The sequence below is a fragment of the Pongo abelii genome, chromosome 10 (genome assembly GCF_028885655.2).
Source record: "Pongo abelii isolate AG06213 chromosome 10, NHGRI_mPonAbe1-v2.0_pri, whole genome shotgun sequence".
NCBI classification, from domain to species: Eukaryota; Metazoa; Chordata; class Mammalia; order Primates; family Hominidae; genus Pongo; species Pongo abelii.
Window position 1 is genome coordinate 110,796,139 of NC_071995.2, and position 20,917 is coordinate 110,817,055.

At 45.3% G+C, this 20,917-nt stretch overlaps 1 protein-coding gene across 17 annotated transcripts in view; it reads right to left on the reverse strand.

Annotated features, from left to right (window-relative positions):
* Window positions 1–11,994, reverse strand: part of TMEM116 (transmembrane protein 116) — a 213,144-nt gene extending 201,150 nt beyond the window's left edge. For 14 of the 17 annotated variants that reach the window (XR_010135683.1, XR_010135684.1, XR_010135685.1 and 11 more), the window contains exons 1-3: window positions 10,251–11,994; window positions 1,998–2,044; window positions 557–620 (exon numbers count right to left, since the gene is read on the reverse strand). Coding sequence is in view for 13 of the 17 variants with exons in the window: in XM_063711941.1 (XP_063568011.1) it covers window positions 557–620; window positions 1,998–2,044; window positions 10,251–10,643 (504 nt within the window). In the remaining 4 variants the exon portion in view is untranslated. Of the gene's footprint in view, window positions 1–556; window positions 621–1,997; window positions 2,045–9,805; window positions 10,000–10,250 lie in introns of those variants that run through there. The other 3 variants (XM_063711943.1, XM_024256402.3, XM_054528291.2) reach the window with 3 other exon arrangements.
* Window positions 11,995–20,917: the final 8,923 nt, after the last annotated feature.

Here is a 20,917-nt window from a genome sequence, read left to right on the forward strand (position 1 = left end):
ATTAATGCATACCAAAGAAATCCACATTTAATCGTTAATCTCGGGGCCGGACGCAGTGGCTCATGCCTGTAATCCCAGCACTTTGGGAGGCCAAGGCAGGCAGATCATGAGATCAGGAGATCGAGACCATCCTGGCTAACACGGTGAAACCCTGTCTCTACCAAAAATACAAAAAATTAGCCGGGCATGGTGGCGGGTGCTTGTAGTCCCAGCTACTCAGGAGGCTGAGGCAGGAGAATGGTGTGAACTCGGGAGGTGGAGCTTGCAGTGAGCCGAGATCGCGCCACTGCACTCCAGCCTGGGCGACAGAGCAAGACTCCGTCTCAAAAAAAAATAAAAAAAGTTAATCTCTCAGAATTCAAAGTTATAGCTAAAATAATTACCTAGAAGAAAAGGGAGCCCTATTGACCATGCCAAAAATATCTCATCGTATCATCATGACAAATTTTAAAGTAATTCATAGAATTATTTCACCATTTATAGGTAACAGCTGTTATTTGTTTCAGAGACTAAGTCACTAAAAAGTTCAAATCCAACACAAAGAGAAATCACTCACCTCTAGAGATTTCTGTATATTCTGGAATACAGCATAGGCAATAAGTGAACTTGAACCTATAACACTGAGAGATTTAGAAGATGATTGATCATTAAAGCAGGACAATGGAGTGCCATCGTTTTTGTTATTAATTTTGGGGCTTTTTTTACAGTTTTATTGGCATAATTGATATAAAATAAACTGCATTAAAAAAATTTTTAGACACAGGGTCTTGCTATGTCAGCCAGGCTGGAGTGCAGTGGTGTCATTATAGCTCAACGTAACCTTGAACTCCTGGGCCCCAGTGATCCTCCTGTTTTAGCCTCCTGAGTAGCTAGGACTATAGGTGTGCATCACCACAACTGGCTAATTATTTTATTTTTTGTAGAGACAGGGTCTTGCTATGTTGCCCAGGCTGGTCTCAAAGTCCTGCCTCATGCGATCTTCCCACTTTGGCCTCTCAGGCACTGAGATTACAGGTGTGAGTCACCATGCCCAGCCCTGCACATATTTTTTTTTTTTTTTAGAGACAGGGTCTCCTTCCATCACCCAGGCTAGAGTACAGTCGTACAATCACAGCTCACTGCAGCCTCCAACTCCTGGGCTAAAGTGATCCTCCCACCTTAGCCTCCTGAGTAGCTGGAACTACGGGCGTCTGCTACCATGCCCAGCTAATTTTTTTAAAATTTTTTGTAGAGACAGGAGGGTCTCGCTATGTTGCCCAGGCTGGTCTCAAACTCCTGGGCTCAGGCCATCCTCCTGCCTTGGCCTCCCAAAATGCTGGGATTACAGGCATGGGCCACCATATCCAGCCAATATTTTTAAACAAATATAGAATGCTTCACAAATCTGCACGTTCTCCTTATCCAGAGGCCATGCCAATCTTTTTTTTTTTTTTTTTTTGAGATAGGGTCTTGCTCTGTCAACCAGGCTGGAATGCAGTGGCGCAATCACAGCTCCTCCTGAGTAGCTGGAACTACAGGCACATAACACCATGTCCAGCTATTTTTATAGGTTTGTTTGTTTTGTTTTGTTTTTTTGTAGGGACAGGGTTTCACCATGTTGCCCAGGAGGGTCTCAAACTCCTGAGCTCAAGCGATCTGCCCACCTCAGCCTCCCAAAGTGTTGGGATTACAGGTGTGAGCTCAGCCCTGCCAATTTTCTCTATGTCATTCCAATTTTTAGTATAGGTGCTGCTTAAGTAAGCACTTTGCTATTGATTTTGCAATTGATCCTGTTGACCAGGTTGTCCACTGATGTTCAGATGTTATCCTTTAATCAATTTTTTGTTGTTATTGTTATGTTGTCATTTTATTAGTAAGAAAATATCAACATGATAAAGAATATCATTTCTCTTTAACTAAAAAGTAAAAGCAAATCCCTGAGGGGGAAATGTGGAAAACTACAGAACTGACGAATTTTGCTTATACTAGTTTAGTTATATGAGATTAAATAAACATACCTCAGAGTAGCCATGACAAATTGTATCCACTGTATTGCAGGGAGAACCTAAGTAAAACAACGAAAAAAGAATAAAATTAAACCTTTTACATCGAATATTCAACCTAACTCTAAGTTCATTATTAACTATCTGTACAGCATGAATTTTTCTTCAAAGCTTAATCTCAAAACATACTATAACCCTGAGAATGAGTCAAAAGCCTGAACAGGCCCCTGGAAAGACAAAGTGCTCCTTTTTTCCTCTCTTATTTCTATTTCTCTGGGAAATAGTATGATTTTTTAAAAAATAGAGATGTGGATTGATAAATGACTAAATGAAAAAGGGAAGCTAGCCAGGCACTGTGGCTCATACCTGTAATCCCGACACTTTGAGAGGCTGAGGTAAGAGGATCACTTGAGGCCAGGAGTTTAAGAAAAAAGAAACCTGGGTGAGAAAACTAATAAAAGGAAGAACAAAATGGAGAGTGGGTAGAAAAAGTTAAATGTTGAGAGAGAATACAGAGATGTGCGGAAAGAATAGGTAACAGAAGGGACAAATACTAGAGTTCACTGATAGGTAGAAAGAGGAAAGATAGACTAGTAAAACAGAGAAACTGAAGAAAAGTTAGTAGTACGAAGAGAGATTGTGAGTGAAAAATGCAGAACAGGAAAGAAGAAAGGGAGAACACAAAGGAAGACAGGGAGAGCTTCTGACCTTACCAAGTCCCAACTGTCCTCCAGAATGCTAGCCTCTAGTGGAAAGGTCATAGGGACTTCAGTCCCAGCTACCCTTGAGCAGCCGATCCTTCCTAGTCAGGTTCTGAATCCTGAAGCAGTGAACAGGTGGCTCCACCCCTACCCCAGCTGGGCTCCTCCTATACTGAATCCTGCTCTGTACCTTGAGGGCAAGGAGAGAGGTAGTGACAAGTGGAGGAGAAAGCCAAGCAGAAAGAACAAAAACAGAAAGACCAGGTGACAGGGAAACAAAGTTGTAAGTGGCATTAGGAATTAAAAGGAGCAAGAGGCAGGAGTAATAAAAAGCAGACAGATACAGAACGGGCAGGATTGAGAAAAAAAGAATGAGTCATAGTGAAAAGATAAATAGAGCTGCAACAGAGAAATAGAACTAAAAAAAGGGGTGGGGGGAGAAATAAATGGGATAGAAAGGAGGTCTCCCTAAAATTTGCCCTTGTTTAGAGACAGAAGCCTGTGATGGAAAAGAGAGATTGCATATTCACTCAGTTAATAAAATTTTAGTAATACTAGTGAAAAGCTGAGGTGGTTATTAATGTTTGTCATAAATTACATTATTCATTAATACACTGATGCTTAAATATCAACTTTGTGCAAAACAGTGTGTTATGGAAGATATAAAAAGAAATAAGATATAGACCCAGCCTTCTGACAGTTTATAATATAGTAGGAAAAATGGCCTGAATACCAAAAATTCAAATGATCTGCACACAGCAAGAATATACCTACACAGAGTAGCATTCAAAGAGGATTTGGAAGAACTGATAAAATTTGGACAAAGACTGGAGGAGAAAAGAGAGCAGAAAGAAGACCATTCATTTATGTAATTTATCTTTCATCTAGCCATAATTTCATATAGTCTACAAATCCGTATTGATAACAAATTAAATCACTTGCGTGGCTAGAGTAATTTAAATACATGACTAATTTATTCATATCAGGTTAAAATTACAGTCCAAAACAAAACAAAACAAAAACCAGCCAGATGCAATGTCATGCATCTGTGGTCCTGGCTACTTGGGAGGTGGAGGCAGAAGGGTCTCTTGAGGCCAGGAGTTTGAGGCTGCAGTGTGCTATGACTGTTCCTGTGAATAGCCATTGCACTCCAACCTGGGCAGCATAGCGAAACACCATTTCTAAAACAAAATAAAACACGGCCAGGTGTGCTGGCCCACGCCTGTAATCCCAGCACTTTGGGAGGCCAAGTCGGGTGGATCACTTGAGGTCAGGAATTTGAGACCAGCCTGGCCAACATGGCAAAACCCTCTCTACTAAAAATACAAATATAAGCCAGGCGGGGTGGCACGCGCCTGTAATCTCAGCTACTCAGGAGGCTGACGCATGAGAATCACTTGAACCCAGGAGGCGGAGGTTGCAATGAGCCGAGATCATGACACTGCACTCCAGCCTGGATGACAGAGTGAGACTCCATCTCAAAATAAATAAATAAATAAAAATAAAACAAAACAGAAACCAAACCAACCAAACAAACAGATTGTAGTCTACTATAGTGGAAGACCAGACATTGTTAAATAGAGGTTAAGTTCTAATCACTTTGCTTAAATTGTTAGGTAAACAAATAAATAAAAATACCAGGAAATTTCTAGATCAGAAATCCCCAGCATAACATCTTAGGAAGTATTTTAAGGCCTCTACTCATACATCTTACCTAATAAAGGTGAGGAGACTACTGACAGTTTCACCAAGTGATAAGAAAATGCTTTTAGACAAAGGACTGTTGTTTCAGTCAAGAACAAATCTCATGTTGCTCAGAGAACAGCCATGCCAAATTAGTCTGCTGTTCTTGTTAGGATAATCAATGAATAACTTTTCTCTTTGGCGTTCTCTTCTAAAACATCTATACCATCTACCAACATTTGGGGATTTACTTTTCAGTTTTTCCATCAAAATTAATCCCCTGCTTGCTGTATATTCAGCACTTTGTCCCTTTGAAGTATCTTTGGAAACATAATCTTGCCATCTTCCTTTTCTAAAAGGGCTAATCCAAGCTCAAATGATGAAGTAGGTGATACTTATTTTCAGTTTTCCTTTATCTCTTTTTAGCAAAAAGCTCCTTGCATGCCTGTGGTCCCAACTACTCAGCAGGCTGAGGCAGGAGGATCTCTTAAGGCTGAGATGTCCAGGCTGCAGTGAGCTGTGTTTGCATCACTGCACTCACGCTCCAGCCTGGGTGACAGAATGAAACCGTGTTAAAAAGAAAAAAAAGGCTGGGCGCGGTGGCTCACGCCTGTAATCCCAACACTTTCGGAGGCCAAGGTGGGTGGATCACAAGGTCAGGAGTTGGAGACCAGCCTGGCCAAGATGGTGAAACCCCGCCTCTACTAAAAATACAAAAATTAGCTGGGTATGGTGGCGGGCGCCTGTAATCCCAGCTACTCGGGAGGCTGAGACAGAGAATTGCTTGAACCCGGGAGGCGGAAGTTGTAGTGAGCCAAGATCATGCCACCACACTCCAGCATGGATGACAGAGCAAGACTCCACCTCAAAAAAAAAAAAAAAAGCTCCTTAGCAAGTTCAAAACCTATCCCAGTTCTTAACTTATTGGGCTACTATATATTACGTATCAATTGAAGTTAACACATATTCATAAAATTGCTATCATGAGCAAGTTACTCAAAGTCAAGAAAGACACTTGCCTTTGTAAAATATTTTTATTTAACCAAAAAGTTTTCTAAAAATAACATTTAAAGATTTCTAGGGCCAGGCACGGTGGAGCACGCCTGTAATCCCAGCACTTTGGGAGGCTGAGGTGGGTGGATCACCTGAGGTCAGGAATTCGAGACCAGCCTAACCAACATGGTGAAATCCCATCTCTACTAAATACAAATAATTAGCCAGGCATGGTGGCGGGTGCCTGTAATGCCAGCTACTCAGGAGGCTGAGGCAGGAGAATTGCTTGAACCCAGAGGCGGAGGTTGCAGTAAGCCAAGATTGCACCATTGCACTCCAGCCTGGGCAACAAGAGCAAAACTCCATTTAAAAAAAAAAAAAAGAAAGAAAAAAGATTTCTAGTAATAACAGCTACCAATTATGAAGTGCTTTTGAATTGTATCTTAGTAAAATTATTGCCAATAAAATGAAGTTTGGAACAAAAGCAAGGAAGGAAATGCCCAGTGCTAGAATTCATGGTGTAATGATTAATGGATATGTTTCTGTCTGACTAAAAAGGATAATACTTGGAATATAAAGTATAAAACAAACATTGTAAGAGGGAACTGAAGATAAAGATTGTAAGAGAGCACCTGACTACTCTAAATAAATCCACCACTCCTGGCCTGAACAAATTACACTCCAGAATTTTGATAAAACTTGCCAGTTAACCCAATAAACCATTTGAGAAAAATTTGAGAGTTCATGTAAAAATCGGAAACTTGCTAGAAACCTGGTGATAACTAAATTAAAGACAAAAAGATGTGAAATCTGCAAACCAAACCATATGTCAAGGATCTTAGTATTGATCCCAAATAAGATTCTAGAATGACTTGTCTAAAAGATGTGTTTGCAAACAATTAGAAAAAAAAAAAGTAACTGCTAAATCAGCATGGGTTTACTTAAAAAAAAAAAAAAAAAAAAGGCTGGGTGCAGTGGGTCACACCTGTAATCCCAGCACTTTGGGAGGCTGAGGCAGGTGGATCATTTGAGGTCAGTTCAAGATGAGCCTGGCCAACATGGTAAAACCCCATCTCTACTAAAAATACAAAAAATACAAAAAAAAAAAAAAATTAGCCAGGTGTGGTGGCAGACGTCAGTAATCTCAGCTACTCAGGAGGCTGAGGTAGGAAAATCACTTGAACCCAGGAGGTGGAGGTTGCAGTGAGCTGAGATCAGGCCTCTGAACTCCAGCCTGAGTGACCAAGTGACTCTGTCTCAAAAAACATTAAAAAATTTAAAAAAAAAACCTACTTCTAAACTAACCATGACTAGAAAGTCACTGCTGATCAATTCTACTAAGTATAACCAAAGTTATTTATACTGAGAAGTGAATAATTTTAGAAGTTTAAATGTTTTATAAAGAAATTTTAAAACTCTTAATAGCTCCATATAGACTACAGAACAGAAAATTCTTAGTTTGACTTCAAGATTCCCTCCTACCTGGGCTTAAAACTGTTTTACTATCTCCTGTTTGGAGAACTCCCTCCAACCAAGCCAGTCATTCTCCCAAAGCATCATGTTCATTCCCATATCTGCTCCTTTTCCACTTGTTCTCTGTCTAAAATGTTCTTTCTTCCAAGGCTTAACTCTATTTCCACCAATTACATAAAGCCTTGTTTCATCACCTCAGTTCATAGTTTTCCCCTCTTCTAATTTCTATCACTTGTCTTGTAGCTCATAGTGTTACGGGATCTTTGGGGTGTCCATTTTCTGGCCGGAAACCTCTGTGGCCACAGTGCCTTTGCCCGAGTTCTTGTCCTGCATCCAGCAAGAATGAGGTACGTGGACAATGAAGGGTGAACAAGACAAAGATGAGCTTTATTGAGTGTTACAACAGCTCAGAGGAGACCTGCAGTGGGTAGTTCCTCTCTGTAGGCAGGTCATCCAACAGGTATTCAGTTCTCAGTAGAGAGGAGGCCCTGGAGAGGATGGCTCCACTCTGCAACTGATTGTCCTGATGTCTGCAGCTCTCAGAAGAGAGGAGGCCCTGGAGAGGGTGGCTCTTCTCTGTCCGCAGGTTGTCTCTGCAGCTGTCAGCAGGGAGGGTAGGTCCTTTCTGCAACTGGTTGTTCCATCATCTCCAACTATGAGCAGAGAGGGTAGCTCCTCTCTTAGGCTTTTTGACCCATAGGTCTCTGCCCTCTTGGTCCTCTGGCAGTCCTCTGCCCTGCTCTGGCTGAGCCCAGGGCTTTTATGGACCTCCAGGGGGAGGAAGTACATGCCGATTGGTCCATGGGCAGGCCAGAAGATGCACCACGAGTCCCTACTCCAGTCTGTAGGACTGGCAGCCTGGACCCCAGTCTTCAGGCCCTCCCTGACCTGAAGGTGGGGTCTTACTGGGGACTCACCCACTTCTACCCAAGAATCAATCTGCCTCCCATTGCCATTCTTGGCCCCAAGCCCGCTCTGAGATTGGAGCAGGCCCCGGGAGCAGAGAGAGTCCAGGCGGTGGGAGCAGACACTCCTGAGCCCGCAGGAATTGCAGTAGGGTGTCTTGCTGGTACCCTAAGGGCGCAGGCTGCAGAGATGCCCAGGTCCTGCACCTGGGAGGGCAGCCACAATGGCACCAGGGGCTCCTGCCGCAACTCAGAAGGGGCGGGGATCCCACAGGCTCCATGGAGTGTGCAGCCCCAGTCACGCCTCCCTGCTGCAGCTGGCTGCCATCAATAGGGCAAACTCAAAATTTTTCTTAACTTCCCCAGACACATACACACATACACATACACAAACACACACACACTTTCTTTCAAAATTTATATCCAATCAAACTGGTTGTCCATGATTGGATCCTGTTATCACTGATGACTATTTATACACATACATTTTGGATACATACAATGGTTAATTATAGCAATAAGTCCCTTACAATGCATTGTATATGTTCTCTTACTCTTACATGCATTTGTTCATCAAATCTTGTGAATTCTACCCTTTAAAAGTTTGTCAATTCCATCCATACTTTTTCAGCCCTATTATGTCCTACTGCATGACCTTAACCTCTTTCAACTGGACTATTGCCATACCCCATTAATTGGCTTTAGTCCAGTCTTCTCAATTCCAATCCATTCCCTTCACTCCTGAGCAATGTTGTTTTTGTTTTGAGACAGAGTCTTGCTCTGTTGCCCAGACTGGAGTGCAGTGGCAGCAATCAGGGCTGACTGCAGCCTCAACCTCTCAGGTCCAAGTGATCCTGCTGCCTCAGCCTCCCAAATACCTGGGACCACAGGCATGCACTACCACACATGGCTAATTTTTCTACTTATTGTAGAGAAGAGGTTTCATTACGTTGCCCAGGCTGACCTGGGTGCTGTTTCTACACACAAATCTAACCTCACTCTCCTAGTTAAAACTTCTGGTGACTCCAAACCCTTTAGCTTGGTGAGACCCTTTCGAATCCGCCCCATGGAAACTCAGTAATAATCAATCAAAATAAAAAAGAGCGGCAGCTGCTGCTGCGCCAGTTCGCCTTTACACAGATTCATCTCAACCAGTTCCCCAACATGCCTGTGCATAATTTTCCCATTGTTAGAAATGCCCTGTTTCTCTTTGCCTCATGCACGCCCCCTCTTATTTCAAGGTCCAGCTCAAAAGTCACCTCCTATCTACAACTTCCTCTGATGCTCCTGAGCAGGGATGGCTGAATCTCTGTCTCTTTTCAATAAGCAAACACAGTCTTTTTTTTTCTTTTCTTTTTTTTTTTGAGACCGAGTCTCGCTCTGTCACCTAGGCTGAAGTGCAATGGCGCAATCTCGGCTCACCCCAACTTCTGCCTCCTGGGTTCATGCAATTCTCCTGCCTCAGCCTCCTGAGTAGCTAGGATTACAGGCACGCGCCACCACACTCGCCTGATTTTTGTATTTTTAGTAGAGACGGGGTTTCACCATGTTGGCCAGGCTGGTCTCGAACTCCTGACCTCAGGTAATCCACCTGCCTCGGCCTCCCAAAGTGCTGGGATTACAGGCGTGAGTCAACGCGCCCAGCCGGAATAATATTTTACAGCAATTACACTACACTGTTTAGATCATTATTTCTATGCCGCCTCCTCCCCCAACAAAGTGCGTGCCTTCTGCACAGAACTGTCTTGTTTCTGCTTATTCCGTAGCCCCGCAGGCAAAGCCAGGGTCTGGCACAAGCCAGGGACCGAGTGACTACCTGCGGAACAGAATGATTAGAATTGCGTCTGCGGTTCCTGGAGGGTGGGCCTTGGCTGGGCGGATCCCAGGAGCCTGGCGTCTCCCAGGGGAGGCGCTCACCTCAGATCGGGCCTAAGAGGGCCCTGCCTGCCACACTGACCGCCAAGCCTGGCCAAGAAGCTCAGGGAAGCCGCGGAGCCACTGCCCGCCTGGGTCAGGGCGGTGACGGAGCCTGACTGAGAATAAGGCTGAACTTGACTAATAGACTGACCGGGGGTTGGAGCGTGTCCCAACCAACTGCCTGACGGCCCAAAGGCAGGAAGAAAGGATGGTAGGCCTTGTCATCTTCGAAGGAGAGGAAGGACAGCAAAGTAATTGCTGTAGCGTCCCCACGCGCGCTTCGCGCTTCTCCTCAAGCGGAGCAGGAACGGAACTGGGCGGACCCGCCGGGAGACTCCCCGAGTGCGCGCGCGCAGCAGCCCATTTTCCCGCCCCCAACGTGGCCCCGCCCTTTTACCCAGGCCCTACGCGAGCTTCGCCGAGTACGCGTGCGCAGCAACTTCCCCGCCCTCGCCCCCGCCCCTCACGTGGCCCCACCCTCTCACCCTAGACAGACGGGAGCCTCCAGGGGTGTCCACGTGAGCGCGCGTGAGTCCACCCCCCATCCCAGTCACGTGACCGCTGACTCGGGGCGTTCTCAACTACCGCTTACCTACCTCCCTGTGCCGGAACCCGGCGATATGGCTGCCGCTGTACCCCGCGCCGCGTCTCTCTCCCCGCTGCTTCCGCTTCTCCTGGGCTTCCTGCTCCTCTCCGCTCCGCATGGCGGCAGTGGCCTGCACACCAAGGGCGCCCTTCCCCTGGATACGGTCACTTTCTACAAGGTAACAGGGGCGGGGGACGTCGCGCGCAGGTGCCGCCGGGGCGCCCGGAAGAGCGCGCGCCTGTGGGGAGACGCTGGATTCCGGGAGCTGATGGAAGGTGGTCTGTAGCAACGGTCCCAGGGCTTCCCGGCGTCCTACAGGCCTAGTGGACGCTGAGCGCGGGAATGTTATGACCACCGGGCATGCACGCTTCAGGGCCCCAGCGCACCCTTGCTTTTGCAGCATTTATACTTGCATCCTCCCTTGCAAAGATGCAGCCGAGGGAACTGGGTGCCCCTTCCCTTCATCTGTGGGGAGAGGGCGGTGCCTGGCGAGATCCAACCCTCGAGTCCCAAGTGGGAGAACCGGAGGGCGGTGCGAGGTCGACGCCACCGGGCTCCCGGCTGTGGAAGCTGGGAGTGGTTGGCGGGGGGAAATGCAGGCGCGTTAGCCTGCATGTCCGCGCCCCTCTTCCCAGGGGTGGATTGCAGCCTGCTTTGCGGTATGCAAACAATGATCAGATATCATACATCTTGAATAGTGCAAGCGTGAAGAATAAGCTTCACTTCAGCCACCCTGTAAAGCAGGGGTCCCCAACCACCAGGCCCGTCGGTGGCCTGTTAGAAACCGGGCTGCACAGCAGGAGGTGAGCGGCCGGCGAGCGAGCACTACAGCCTGAGCTCCGCCTCCTGTTACATCAGCTGCGGCATTACATTCTCATAGGAGCACGACCTTTATTGTGAACTGCGCATGTGAGGGATCCAGGTTGTGTGCTTCTTATCAGAATCTAATGCCTGATGATCTGAGGCGAAACAGGTTCATGTCGAAACCACCCAACCCCCCCACCCCCGTGGAAAAGTTGTCTTCCATGAAACCAGTCCTTGGTGCCAAAAAGGTTGGGGATAGCTGTTATAGGAAACATCTTGGGTTTGGCAACAAAATAAATAAAATTGGGTCAAGGCATGGAAGAATTTGCCACTACCTCCACCCTTCCCCCCTTCCATTTTTGCAGAATTAGGGATCCTGGCCTGGGTAAATGGACGGTTGGAAATGCTGGCTGAATGCAACACCGCAGTCCTAGTCCCCTCCTCTTGCACCTGTCTTCACCCACGAGCAGCTTTTAACTTCCTCTAGGAGATGGGCAAGCTTAGTGTTGCGAGAGAGCCAGTCATTTCATTTTCAGGTTTTGTACTCATTGTGGGGAAGTGAAACCAAGAAGTAGTTGTCTCCAGTGGTTGAAGTCTCCTGTTTTCAAGCGTTTCCTGTCGTGGATTTGGCACTTGCAGCTCATTCAAGGCAAAGTTTCAAGAATTTAAAAGTGTAGGCCGGGCGTAGTGGCTCACGCCTGTAATCCCAGCACTTTGGGAGGCCGAGGCGGGTAGATCACCTGAGGTCAGGAGTTTGAGACCAGCCTGACCAACAAGGTGAAACCCCATCCCTACTAAAAATACAAAAATTAGCTGGGCGTGGTGGTAGACACCTGTAGTCCAGCTCCTCGGGAGGCTGAGACAGGAGAATTGCTTGAACCCAGGAGGCGGAGGTTGCGGTGAGCCAAGATCACGCCACTGCACTCCAGCCTGGGCGACAGAGTAAATACTCCGTCAAAAAAAAAAAAAGTGTGGGCCAGGTGCGGTGGCTCATGCTTGTAATCCCGGCACTTTGAGAGGCTGAGGCGGGTGGATCACCTGAGGTCAGGAATTGGAGACCAGCCTGGCCAACATGGTGAAACCCTGTCTCTACTAAAAATACAAAAATTAGCTGGGTGTGGTGGCGGTCGCCTGTAATCCCAGCTACTCGAGAGGCTGAGGCAGGAGAATTGCTTGAACTTGGGAGGTGGAGGTTGCAGTAAGCCGTCATCATGCCATGGCACTCCAGCCTGGGCAACAAGAGCAAAACTCTGTCTCAAAAAAAAAAATGATGTAGGTGTGGCTGATTGGTTGTCAGGCACCCTCAGACACACCCTACAGCACTGTATGCTTTGGGGGCCTTTACTGGCAAATTGACACCCCTACCCCACCCTGCTCCATGAGAATCAGATAATATTACAGAACAAGTGTGACCCAAAGGGAAACTTTGCGCCATAAAGCTAACAGTGTTTTCTCCTATTACCACCCTAGTCTAGGTCAACATTACAATAGCCTCTTCTCTGGGATCCAGGTTGTGTGAAGATCCAGGATCTTCTCTGGTCTCCCTGCTTCCACTCTTGAGTCTCCACACAGTAGCCTAAGTCCTATATGACCTGACTCCTGGCTTCCCTCTCATCTCCCAACCATTCTCCTCCTGTCTTTTGAATATTCCTTGCTCTTTACTGCGTTAGGGATGTGTTGCACTAGTTGTTCCTTGTGACTGGAATATTCTTTGCCCAAACTTTGAAAGGCTAGTTAGTTACTTCTCATCATTCAGGCTTAGGTTAAGTGTTTCCTCCTTAGAGTTCTTCCTTGATTTATCTTCCCCCCTGGTCTAAAGTGCCAGTCACATTAATCTGTTTTATTTCTCCATACAGCACTCATCACTGATTTTTTAAAAATCTATTTTGCCATCTTTCTCTCTCACTGGAATATTATGTGCTCATGAAGAAGCTCCTTGTCTATTTTGTTCCTGATTGTCTGCACTGCATAGCAGATTACCTGTCTCATAGAAGGTGCACAATAACTATTTTGTTGCATGAATGAACACACGTTTTCTCCAGTCTCTTTTCAAATCTTCTCTTCCATTATCACTGAACCAAAAGGAAATGTACTAGTGTTTTGTCTGGCAGCCTTGTTCCATGCTTTGCCTCTCAGTGATTTCCAATATCTTTTTTGTTGTTGTTTCTTTCCCTTCACCATCACTAGAATATTAGCTTCATGAGCTAAGAGATGCCATTTTGTTCCCTGCTGTGTTCACTTAGTATGGTGCCTGGCACATGGTAGGCCTTTAGTAACTTTTTACTCAATGAACGAATGAATGAATAATGAACTTACCTGTACTTTAAAGAAGTGAGTTGCGTGATTATAGGTAATGGTAGAGCTGATTTCCACTAACCCATTGGACACCAAGGGCTGGTAGGAAGTAGATGAGGAAAATAGACTTCTAAAGCTATCATTAAGAGATAACAGACCACTTCGGGAGGCTGAGGCAGGTGGATCACAAGGTCAGGAGATCAAGGCCATCCTGGCTAACACGGTGAAACCCTGTCTCTACTAAAAATACAAAAAAATTAGCCGGGCATGGTGGCGGGCGCCTGTAGTCCCAGCTACTTGGGAGGCTGAGGCAGGAGAATGGCGTGAACACGGGAGGCGGAGTTTGCAGAGGGCTGAGATGGCACCACTGCCCTCCAGCCTGGGCGACAGAGCGAGACTCCACCTCAAAAAAAATAAAAAATAAAAAATAACAAACTAAGATAACAAGAGAAAATTCTTTATGCAAATGTTTGCCATTCAAAACCATTCTGCCTTACCCTTGAAACTAAGAATGGTGAAAGTAAAAGGTGGAGATCTCTGAATTCTATTTTAATGTTAGACCACTATATAATTATTAATATTATTCCATAATACAAGTGCAGGCCCTTGAAAGTAGATATCCCGTGTTTTGCTTTTTAAACATTCTCCCCCTCCCCAACATGTAGCATCTGCTACAAAGCCTGTCAGAGTATTGTTCATTCATCAGATATTTTCAGAACATCTGTCACATTCCAGGCACTGTTGGACACTAGGGATACAGCAGAAAACAGGTCAGACAAAGTCCTTATTCTCATAAATGTATATTCTAGTGGAGAGGATGGAAAACAAGTAAATAAGGATTTCAGAGAGTGAGTAATGCACTGAAAAAAATACAGCAGGGTAATGATACCAGGGTATGATGAAAATGAAGCCAAATTAGATGGTCTGATTGGAGGAGTCCCCAGTAGCAGGGGACATTTGAAATGAGCCTTGAATGATAAAGAGATAACCATGAAAAGAACTGGGGAAAGGACATTCCAGCCAGCAGAGAGCAAATGAAAAAGCTCTGAGTGGGAATAAGTTTCATGTGCTGAACTGAAATAAGGCCAGTTGGGCCAGAGGGATGTGATCTCATTTGTATTTTAAGTCTTTCCTGCTTTTAGGCCGCCAGAGCTCAGGCTTTTTGGCATTTAAAGATGACCTGTTCTGGTGTCTTCTCCTCCCTCCTTTGTGTCCCTAAACAGTGTTAAATATTTTTAAAAACCAAGAGGACATCAGTACACCATAAAGGACAAAGACTAACAAGAACATTGTATCTTTTTTTTTTTTTTTTTTGAGATGGAGTTTCACTCTTTTTGCCCAGGCTGGAGTGCAATGGTGCGATCTTGGCTCACTGCAACCTCCGCCTCTCAGGTTCAAGCAATTCTCCTGCCTCAGCCTCCCGAGTAGATGGGATTACAGGCGCCCGCCACCACGCCCAGCTAATTTTTGTATTTTTAGTAGAGATAGGGTTTCACCACATGGCCAGGCTGGTCTCCAACTCCTGACCTCAGGTGATCCACCCGCCTCAGCCTCCCAAAGTGCTGGGATTACAGGCGTGAACCACTGTGCCCAGCCCAGAACATTGTATCTTTGCCTTCAGCCAGAATTATGTAAGCTTGACATAATTTTTTTTTCTTTTTAGAGAGAGAGAGAGATGGGGTCTCACTGTGTTACACAGGTTGGATTGCAGTGGTGCAATCATAGCTCACTGTAACCTCTAACTCCTAGGCACAAGTGATTTTCCACCTCAGCCTCCTGAGTAGTTTAGCTGGGAATACAGGTGTGTGCCACCATGCCTGGTTAATCATTATTTTTTTTAAGCCAGCTATATTGCCCAGGCTGGTCTTGAACTTCTGGCCTCACGTGATCCTCCCACTTCAGCCCCGCAAAGTGTTGAGATTACAGGTGTGAGCCACCATGCTCAGCCTTGACATGATTATTTACAGTGATTGCCTGTGATGAAAAAACTTGATGATAGGGATCACTTGGATTAGGAAAACAAAAAGTTGATGAAAGTGAGGAAGGCAGTGTTACCCTAAGGTGGCTTGTTAGATAAAACTTGTGCATTGGGAGAAACCATCAAAAGAAGTCCTTGGCTTCTTCAGTAAGTTAAATGTAGACTTAGCATATGACCGCCACAGTTCCACTTGTATATATACCCAAAAGAATGGAATACAGGTGTTCAAACAAAACGTGTTATGTGAATGTTCATAGCCGCACTATTGAAAGTAGCCAAAAGGTGGAAACAACCCAAACATTCAGCTGATGAGTAAATAAACAAAATGTGGTCTATCTTACAGTATAATATTTATTTGGCCATAAAAAGTAACAATGTACCAATACATGGTACAACATGGACAAACCTTGAAAACATGCTAAGTGAAAAAAGCCAGACACAAAAGGGCACATATTGTACATTTCCATCAGAATAGACAAATCTATAGAGACAGAAAATAGATTAGTGGTTGTTGGGGCTGGGAGGAGGAAGACTGGGGAGTGACTGCGTAATGAGTATGGGGTTTCCTTTTGGGATGATGAAAATGTTCTGGCACTAGATAGTAACCTCTATGGTTGCACATGCTTAATGCACTGAATCATGCAGAATGTACACTTTTAAATGGTTACAATGGCAAATATTATATGAATTTTACTGCAATTAAAAGTCTCGGCCCTGACAGTTTAAAACCCAGAGATCTAGCCAGAGGGAAGTGTAGTCTAGGCAGAAGACATTGTCCCAAGCCTGGCCTCTCACTAACTTATCTGCCCTGAAATTGCTGGGTTCAAACTCTGGCCTATCTAGCCAAAGCATCCTCCATGATGCCAACTCCTTTGTAGGTAGTTTTGTTTATTTTTGTCAGATTTCTTGTTCAGGGTTTACTGAGAAAGGCCTCCTGGGATGATGAGCATGACAGGGGCTGATGTAGTATGCAAAGGGTCTCCTTCACCTAACTGAAAGGAACCCTGCAGGAGAAGGCCTTAGTATGTCTGCAGCCTTGTTTATTCTGGACAGGGTTGTGTATATCTTCGATTAGTGTGAACAGGTACTAATGGGGTGCCCTGCATGTTGCTGGCACTCACTAAATTGTTAAACGAGTCAATGGGTGAATGAATAAATATTAGTTTGTGAGAGCTTGCCTCCCTTGTGGGCTTGTTTCCACTCTATTTCTTAAACAGGGGCCCCTTGGGAAGGGGAATTAGCCCCAAAAGTCCCTGGAACACCCACTTGCTCAGCTCTATACGCCCTCAGGTCATTCCCAAAAGCAAGTTCGTCTTGGTGAAGTTCGACACCCAGTACCCCTACGGTGAGAAGCAGGATGAGTTCAAGCGTCTTGCTGAAAACTCGGCTTCCAGCGATGATCTCTTGGTGGCAGAGGTGGGGATCTCAGGTATGGACAAGTCCAGGACGGCTGGGGAGGGCAGAGAGGGAGGAGGCTAGAAATCGTTTCCCTACTTGGAACAGGAATACCCAGCATCTTTCCTTCTAAGCCACTCTCAAGGAGTGTAAATAAACAGGTTCATGGCCTCTAAAGGAATCTGGTGCCCATGGTAGGCTTAACCTGAGCAGATTCTGGGACCATGGAATCTCAGCTCAGCCATGCAGGTGCCTGAAGGGAAGGGAACCCCTCTTCCTTCACATTCCAACCCTCTCTGCCATTAAACTGTGAGAACTTTGAGCTCTCCTTGCAAGGAACACTGGGCAGAGGGGGTGTTATGTCCCCTAGGGGACAGCATAGTCAGTTCTTCTGTCTTCATTTCAGCTTCTGTACCAAAACTGTTGGGTTTTGGTTTTAGCTCAAATGCGCTGATGCCACCACTAATCCAAGGGCACCTCCCAACCACAGCGACAGCTTTAATAGTCACCAGCATTTAGTGGCCGACAGGGTAAAGATCTGCACCCCCATTGCATTTTAAATCTTCACTTGAACTCTGCCTGAGAAGCAAGAGGTATTATCTCCATGTTATACTTCAGGAAAAAAAAAAACTGAAGCTCAGAGATTAAAGGACTGTGAGTGATGGAGTGGCTCATCCAGAGCTCCACCTAAGTGTTTAGTCCCAGGCAGAGGCTTACTTATTTCACTTCCCTCCCAGCTTGGATGCCTCCATTCCGTAGTAAGCTGGGAACTTAGTAGAGCGTCTGGTCCTGGGTAGAGATAGCTGGCACACCTCTCCAGGACAGTCAGTCAGATTTGTCTCAACTTCAGGTAACTCCCTTGGTGCTTTTATTAGAATAATAATAATAGTTAACATTTATCAGATGTTTACTGTGTGCCAGGCCCCTGTGCTGAGTGTTTTACATGTGTTTCATCTTTGCAAGAGCTCTGTGAAGGAAGTCCCATGTGGTACTATTACCTCCATTTTTTCAAATGAAGAAATGGATGCTTAGAGTAACTTGCTCAAGATTGTGGAATTGTTAAGTGGCAGAACTAGGTTTGGAACCCTAGGCATCCAGTACTACCACTACTAGTAGCTGGTCTTAGCCGTTTCTTGGCAAAGTGTAAGAAACCAGTTGTCACAGCATCAGTCCTTGGGGCTGCTACTGCCCGTTAGGAAGGATGTTGCAGATACTAACAGCAGCTACCACATATTAAGCATATAACCCTGCCAAGTATCACGCACATATTCCCTCATCCGGTCCTCCCAACAGCCCCCATGTGGCAGGGACTGTGTTCCTTCCCTACCACATGCTCCCCTTTCTCACCCAGCTCCAGCCAGACTGGTCTTTGTAATCCTGAAATTTCCTGAGCTTAGTCCTGCCTCAGAGCTTTTGCACTTGCAGTTCTTTCTGCCTGAGACACTCTTCCCAAATCTTCACGTGGCTTGCTCCAGGATATTGAGGTCCTTTAGCTGATGTCACCTTCACAGGGAGGCCTTCCATGACCACCTGAAGTGGGCTTTCTTACCCACTTTGTCACATCATGCTGTTTTGTTTTCCCTGTGGCATTCATCACCTGTGTTTATGTGTTTGTTATGTCTCTTCTCTTCCTTAGAAGAATATGAGCTTAATAGTCTTTTTTTTTTTTTTTTTTTTTTTTTGAGACGAAGTCTCACTCTGTTGCCCAAGCTGGAGTGCAGTGGTGGGATCTCGGATCACAGCAACCTCCACCTCCTGGGTTCAGGCGATTCTCCTGCCTCAGCCTCTCGAGTAGCTGGGACTACAGGCACGCGCCACCATGCCCTGCTAATTTTTTTGTATTTTTAGCAGAGACGGCGGTTTCACTGTGTTGGCCAGGCTGGTCTTGAACTCCTGACCTCGTGATCTGCCCGCCTCGGCCTCTCAAAGTGCTGAGATTACAGGCATGAGCCACCGCACCCGGCCGAGCTTAATACTCTGAATCACAACTAGACCCCCAGCACCTAGAACAGCATCTGACACATAGTGGGCATATAATAAATATTCAGAAGAATCTCCATTTTTTCAGATGAAGAACAGTTCAGAGAGTTTAAATGATTTGCCTAGTGCTGCATGGCTAGGAAGTAGCAGAGGAGGAATTCAAACCCAGGTGTGTGTGGTTGCTCCTCACTTTGAACCATTACACGGCCAAGAAAATTCTTCTTTCCCTCAGTTCAGCTAGGTCCCATAGCAATTTTCTGCTCTGATTTCCTTATGGTCTTGCTTTTTGTGTCTCGTTTCTGCTCACAGATTATGGTGACAAGCTGAACATGGAGCTGAGTGAGAAATACAAGCTGGACAAAGAGAGCTACCCAGTCTTCTACCTCTTCCGGGATGGGGACTTTGAGAACCCAGTCCCATACACTGGGGCAGTTAAGGTTGGAGCCATCCAGCGCTGGCTGAAGGGGCAAGGGGTCTACCTAGGTATGCCTGGTTGCCTGCCTGTATATGACGCCCTGGCTGGGGAGTTCATCAGGGCCTCTGGTGTGGAGGCCCGCCAGGCCCTCTTGAAGCAGGGGCAAGATAACCTCTCAAGTGTGAAGGAGACTCAGAAGAAGTGGGCCGAGCAATACCTGAAGATCATGGGGAAGATCTTAGACCAAGGGGAGGACTTCCCAGCATCAGAGATGACACGGATCGCCAGGCTAATTGAGAAGAACAAGATGAGTGACGGGAAGAAGGAGGAGCTCCAGAAGAGCTTAAACATCCTGACTGCCTTCCAGAAGAAGGGGGCCGAGAAAGAGGAGCTGTAAAAAGGCTGCCTGTGGCTTTCCAGGGTTTGGTGGGGGTAGGGAGGGGAGAGTTAACCTGCTGGCTGTGAGTCCCTTGTGGAATATAAGGGGGTAGTGGGAAAAGTGGTACTAACCCACGATTCTGAGCCCTGAGTATGCCTGGACATTGATGCTGATGTGACCATGCTTGGGATGTCTCTAGCTGGTCTGGGAATAGCTGGAGCACTTACTCAGGTGGCTGGTGAAATGACACCTCAGAAGGAATGAGTGCTATAGAGAGGAGAGAGGAGTGTACTGCCCAGGTCTTTGACAGGTATAATTCTCATTCAATTAAAGTTTCAGTGTTTTGGTTAAGTGGACCTGAAGCCATTCTGTTGTCTTTTCAAATTATACTTTTGTCTATGACCTGCTTTCCTCTTTGAATCTAAGCTGGTATGGACTCCACTTTCCCAGGGTAACAAACTATCCTCGTAACACTGTGGAAACTGGCATACCTTTGTTATTTTCCAGTGATATTCAGACTGACATGGATTGACTCTCAATGGTAAAGTTTGTCTATTTTCCAGTCCTTAAAACTCAATAGCAGTATTGATGAATATATTGAACCAACATTGATGGACCATGGTGTAATTATTTTCCATGCTTTGTGAGGTACACATAGCAAATTCTTAGTTTTACTGATATATTCTGTGACTTGGATTTACACAGCTAAATGATACAGTCCAATTTGAAAATTAAAAAATATTTTCCATCTAAATCACTGTCTATCACTAAATAAATACTAACTTCCAGAAAGCAGAATAAAGAGCACTTGTGCCAACATTCACATCTTTTCTTCAGACTCAGAAGCAGTTATCCGCAAAAGTGAGCTTCATGACAGCCCTACTTACCATCTGAAAATGTCATGAGACCACAGCTCCTGAAATATGTCTAATTGCACCCACACAAAAAATGGAGTTGGCAAATAAGACCTTGAATTATTTTCCTCCATTTTATCCAGGTTGGTATATATTTAGTTCCTGCAAACAAAAAATAGAGGAAATTCCATATGTTGAATTGGATGGGACAAAAAATTGTGGTAGTTTAGGCTAACAATTCAAACCAAGTAGGTAAAAAGTGTTTAAACCTAAACATCCACCTGCTGACAGCTTATGTACTCTACATATAATGAAAGAATATAATATTTACTACAATAATTTCTACATTTTTACTTCAGTTCTCACTGAAACTTTTGGAAGATCTTTTTGGATACTTCTAACTGGTAAATTTGCTCTGGCTGTTCTAGTGTGTTCCGTGTAAATGGGATCACTTCCAAAGAGCAAAGTATTCACTGTTTTATGGAAATTAGAATGAGACGACAAATGGCAGATAGGGAAAGGACTCTAATATTAAATGCATCCAGAGTCCCTGAATGAAGACTGATTTTGATTTTCA